A 6000-nucleotide genomic window follows, 5' to 3' on the forward strand; every position below is an offset into this window, starting at 1 on the left:
CGGATTATGGATGTATTCCGGAATATAATCATCCCACGATGTAGGATTAAAGCAAAATTTGAGTCTAGCATCTGAGGAACTTGCGTGATGCCAGACTATTGGATGTCTGATAGTCCAGAAGATCCGCACAGGATTCATCTGCTGTTCCAGTAGCCAGAGCTGCCATAGACGTCACAATTTGCCACACAAGTGATGACGACAATCACCGATTTATTCTATAGCCAACTATAATACGACAGCAGGCAGTCTGAGAATGCTGAGAGTTGTAGTTTAACAACGACTATAAAACTGTAGGTTACAGCAACCAGAAGCTTTCAAGCATCCAAGGAGCAAACTAGTTCTGTCAACTCTTAAATTATGCTGGGACCTGTAGTCCCCCGACCACACTGGAAAGCAACATGTACCCTACACCTGACCACTGACACACTTATGAGGATTTACCATACATTTTATTAAAGTACCCGGAGAACGAAACTGCCAAGTGATGGTAAAAGTCATGAAGCGCTGCACTGGAGGCACAAAGTGCATCCGACACAGAAGTCATTGGAAATGGACACTATTGTGCGACATTACCATTGATTTCTATTAGAGGGGTCAGGCAATACGTCACTTAGCGTAAACCGTAGGCGGTCATCACTTTACTGTCGCACGCGATTAAGTCCTGACAATACATCAGTAACAGCCACAACAGACAAAGATTACGGCTTTCCATTCCGGATAATTACCATCTGAGGTCTACGGTCGGCTTTATGTAAACTTTTTTAACAATTTGACAAAGTTTTTCTATGGCAAGAAGAACGTAGGGAGTGCACAAATTGCTCAAAAGTGAGAGAAAACAAAAGTTTATAACACCCCGGGAGACTACGACACCCAGCTGGACTACTACTACTTCTACCGGGATGTTACTGCAGGAATCCACTACTCCCTTATAAAGTTTCCCCCGACCCCACATAACAGCAGCGATCAGGAGGCGGTGTGGCTGGATCTGGGGGGCGCAGGGAAGGTCTTACCGCGATCAGGGTGCTGTTCCTGCACTGCTCCCCGTTGCTGCCTCCGTCTCCCTGATCCATGTTGCCGCCGCTGGCCTGGTTATTCCGCGTAGCTTCGGTGCTGGCCGGCGGTTGCTGCCTGTGCTTGCCGGCTCGCTTGGCCTTGGCCTGCAGGCAGCGCTGGTGCAGCTGGAAAGTGTGCTGCCGCTCTATCTCCAGTCTCTCTCCGGCAACTGCATCGTAGCGGGACTCACAGTTGCCGTGGTGCCGCCGGCACAGCTCTATCCGCCGGCGGAGGCGCTCCATCACCGCGCTGTGCCGGGGAACCACAAAATCCGCCATCTGGGGGGAACGAAGAGAGCAACCTGTTCCCTGCAACAAGCCCTCCCCTCCCGCTTCACAGTCCCCCGGACCCTCTTCGCCCGCTCGCCATTGTTATCTGCGCAGCCGCCATCTTGAAACTGCTTTTCTCTCCTTTTTTTTTTTCTCCCCTTTTTCTTTTTTTTTTTCCTCTTAGTACATGGGCGTGACGTCACGAGAGACATGCTCGGCGCCAACCAATAGGATGCGATATGGGCTGGGCTTAGCGGTGACGTCGGGTTTTGTAAACGGAGTTGTTTGTCTATGGGGGAGGCATTGGGAAAAAAAGGGTGGAGACAGCAAGGAATTCGCCTTTGGTCCTATCAGCGGCATTCTATGAAGTGGGTGGGGCCTGCACGTGTTGATGGATAGGTTTGGCCCCTCCCACAAGTTGTTGAAGTTTCCTTAGCTGAATACAAAACAAGTGGTTTATTTGTTTAACTTTTGTCTTTTTGGAACAAAGTTCAAATTCTGCAGAGATTCTAAAAATAGCAGGAAGGGCAGCAACACAATATAACACAACGACTATTTATAGCCGGATATCACTCCGCTCCATGACAATCTAATTCCATTTAACATGGAGCTCCTGTTTGTAGTTGGGTCTTTCATAACCGTTCTTCTATAATACAAATTCCTACTATAATTATATAATGGATGTACTGGAAATGTCAGGGGTCTGAAATCTTTTTATTAATCAAATACTAATAACATGATGTATATTATATAAAAACGTGGCTATTTTTAAGGGTCTTTTCCTGGATACAGAAATGAGGTTGTTTGTAAAGATCACTTTGCTTGATCCATAAATTCGCCAAGCCACAGAATACAATTGGAGAAGTTTCATCTTGGCAAATCGATTTGCCCAATGAATATGGCTGTTGAAAAGCAAACAGATTTGCAAATCGGTAAAACCTGAATGGTACATAAAATTTCACTCATCTCTAGTTGTTTGAGGTTAAAAGTTCTGTCGCATCAATACAAGCCTTTCTCTAAAAACAGCCACAACGGCGATCAGCTGATTGCCACGTGCCAGCTCCTGGAGGTGTCACTCAGCCATTAAATGTAATATTACATGCCAACTATTCAAAAAACTGTCCGACCATGTAAAACAAGGACAGGGAGCCACTATTACTTAATAACTTTCCACTCAGAAGACCCCCATCTATGCCCTAGTAGCATTTCATGGTTTAATCCACATAGCTGTATTATGGGTTAATGTTGTAAGGATCTGTAATATGGTGCCCATAGCCTACTATGGGCAAATACTAGATCTCCTTAGGCCTTCGATTTTATATGGCCAACAGTTTGTAATATACTTACCTTATAAACTCAGCTCTGTTCCCTTGCCGTTGATCCCTGTTAGTCTCTGGTCCTATCTTTTTACAAAGTGAAAGCTACTCAGGCAAGTACTCCTGGGGGGCAATAAAAGACAATCCGCAGACTGCCCACATATGTCTGTCGCATGTTACCCATGTCCAATAATTTGGGAACTATATGGTCATTGGTTACTGTATGGCAGTGTTATTTGGGTACCATATTGAGGTGCTATTTGGGGACTATGTGGTGGCATTATGTAGGCACTGCATTTAACTGTTATACTGTTTGAACTAAGAGGGTAAAGAAGGCATCGGCATAATGTTCTGCCCGGGTGCCTCCACAAAACTCGTTCTATCCCTGATGCTAGGGAATAGAGCATAATATCATATTGTTATCAGAATTACCACCTTTACCAGTGGAAGTGATCTGATAACCATAAAGGGCTACAAAGAACTCAAATTCCCAACCTATGTCCTGCAAGGGTCATTTGTAAAATTGTCATTTATGACTCCTGACAGTAGACATCCCCACAGTCCCAATATACTTACCTCTCCATAATAGAGCACCGTATAAAACCTGGAAGAAAGCTGTGGCTTAAATGCATATGAAGTCTCGCAAAAGGTTACACACAGGGTCGGACTGGCCCACCAGAGTACCAAAGGATCCTCCAGTGAGCCCAGACTGACCCAATAATGGGTCCCAAAGGTTTAGCAGAAGATAACTCAATTTGGAGCTAACTTGGGAGCCAAGCACTTACCACTAGGGTCTATTTCTTATGAGTGATTCACAAAAAACCTATGAGACCTTATTGACGATATGTCCTATGTGTACAATGATAACATGTGGATGTGTACATATTCTGTAGAAATGATGGGTGGGCCCTCAGAATCATTCTCTCTGATGGGCCCAAGGGACCCCAGTCTGTCGCTGGTTACACGTGATGTTACAGGGAACCTGGAGGACATATCAAATTAAAATCAAAGCCTTTCTTTGCTCAGTTCTACATCCCAGTGGTGTTGTGTTTCTAGTATTTCTAAAATTCTCTGACAGATTTCTAGTAGTGATCGTTCTTCATATATAGTGACCACGTTGCATTCTCCAAAGATACTAGAAAAGTTTTATACTGTAGAAAAAGAGTCATGTATGCTTCCTAGTTGTGGCCAGCAACAGGGACCTGTTCTCCCAGTACCACACCAATTCATAATGGTTTAGAGCAGGGATTCTCAATCTACTGGGGCCTCACAGCCAGAACAAGCCAGAACCGTTTATGAAGCAAGATGAGCATCAGGCATCAGGCATTGGCCTGCTGACCAGGGGCGGACATACCGCATGTGCAGCCGGTGCAGCTGCACAAGGGCCCCGCGTGGGAAGGGGGCCCGTTCAGTGGCGTAACTACCACAGTAGCAGCCGTAGCAGCTGCTACGGGGCCCGCGGCATGGGGGGGCCCGTGTCGCCCTGACAGGCACATTACATTTTATGTACCAGGCCTGGCGGCACGGGCCCCCTCATGCCTAGTAGCATCACAACACTAGGCATGAGGGGAGGGAGGGGGCGGGGGCCCGGTGATAGCCGCCACACTGCACTACCAATCGGGAGGGAGGGGGCGGGTGCCCGGGCCCGGTGATAGCCGCTACACTGCACTGCCAATCTGGCACAGATGAATAGGACAGGACGGCGATGCTGGTGGTAGGAGGAGCGCTCAGGCAGGGGAGAGGACAGGGGAGAGGACAGGGGGCGGTGCGACGTAAGACTTCGGGCGGCTGGACAGTACAGTCAGGACTGCCGGAGAACTCATAGGATGAGCGGAGGACAGACACAGGACGAGTGGAGGACGTGCAGACTGCAGAGGACAGGTAGATGAAGTTAAAAAGTTCATGTCAGAAGGGAGAAGTTTTTATGTAGAAAAATCTGCCTCATAATTCCTTCCGGAATTTTGAGGCATATTTTGACCTGCCGGTAGAACACTTCCCGCGTTTTTCATTGCGTTTTTTTGTGGCGTTTTTCGGCCATCGGGCCGTGGGCAGGGAAACGCAGCAAAAAACGCATTTTCTGCCTGCCATTGTTGTCAATGGGAAGTCAGAGACAGAAACGCCCGAAGAAAGGGCATTGCGCTTCTTTTTCCCGCATGCGGTTTTTACTGCTCGCAGGAAAAATTTCATGGATTTCAATGGGAGGCACTTTCTGACGTTTTTCGCGAAAAAAACCTCAGTGTGAACTCCCCCTAACACAGGGGCGTAACTACTGCTATAGCAGCCGTAGCGGCTGCTACGGGGCCGCGGCATGAGGGGGCCCGCGTCACCTGCCGGCACGGGCCCCCACCTTGGCCGGAATCTCCGCTAGCTGCCGCTATGGCTGCTACAGCGCGATGCCACGGAACACTACGGCAGAGCAGGGAGTATCTCCCCGCTCTGCCATTAAACATAAGACATGTATCCCCTATCCACAGGATAGGGGATACGTGTGTGATCGCTGGCATTGATAGGGAGAACGGGGGACCGAAAGTCCCCTGAAGTTCTCCATCACAAACCTCGGACTTCCGGGGTCTGTGTCGGCAGCTCCGTAGAAATGAATGGAGCGCCGGTCACACTTGAGCTGCGCAGACACCGGAAGTCAGAGGTGAGTGATGGAGAACTTCGGGGGACTTTCGGTCCCCCGCTCTCCCTATCAATGCCAGCGATCACACATGTATCCCCTATCCTGTGGATAGGGGATACATGTCTTTTGTCTTTTCACACTGTAGGTCGCATTTTTTTGAGTGATTGGGGGTGTATGGCGTTCCCTACAGGGGGGGGGCTGTATAGCGTTCCCTACAGGGGGGGGCTGTAAGGCGTTCCCTACAGGGGGGGCTGTATAGCGTTCCCTACAGTGGGGGCTGTATAGCGTTCCCTACAGGGGGGTCTGTATGGCGTTCCCTAAAGGGGGGTCTGTATGGCGTTCCCTACAGGGGGGGGCTGTATGACTTTCCCTACAGACCCCCCCTGTAGGGAACGCCATACAGAACCCCTGTAGATAACGCCATACAGACCCCACTGTAGATAACGCCATAAAGTCCCCCCTGTAGATAACACCATACAGCCCCCTGTAGATAACGCCATACAGCCCCCCTGTAGATAACGCCATACAGCCCCCTCTGTAGATAGCGCCATACAGTCCCCCCTGTAGATAGCGCCATACAGTCCCCCCTGTAGATAGCGCCATACAGTCCCCCCTGTAGATAGCGCCATACAGTCCCCCCTGTAGATAGCGCCATACAGTCCCCCCTGTAGATAGCGCCATACAGTCCCCCCTGTAGATAGCGCCATACAGTCCCCCCTGTAGATAGCGCCATACAGAC

General features: G+C 49.1%; 1 protein-coding gene across 2 annotated transcripts in view; it reads right to left on the reverse strand.

Annotated features, from left to right (window-relative positions):
• Positions 1-1471, reverse strand: part of MAML1 (mastermind like transcriptional coactivator 1) — an 88939-nt gene extending 87468 nt beyond the window's left edge. For both annotated transcript variants that reach the window (XM_075856201.1, XM_075856200.1), the window contains exon 1: positions 1011-1471. In XM_075856201.1, the coding sequence (XP_075712316.1) occupies positions 1011-1331 (321 nt within the window). In that variant the 5' untranslated portion in view covers positions 1332-1471. The remainder of the gene's footprint in view (positions 1-1010) is intronic.
• Positions 1472-6000: the final 4529 nt, after the last annotated feature.

This window comes from Rhinoderma darwinii, chromosome 3 (assembly GCF_050947455.1).
Source record: "Rhinoderma darwinii isolate aRhiDar2 chromosome 3, aRhiDar2.hap1, whole genome shotgun sequence".
Taxonomy (NCBI): Eukaryota; Metazoa; Chordata; class Amphibia; order Anura; family Rhinodermatidae; genus Rhinoderma; species Rhinoderma darwinii.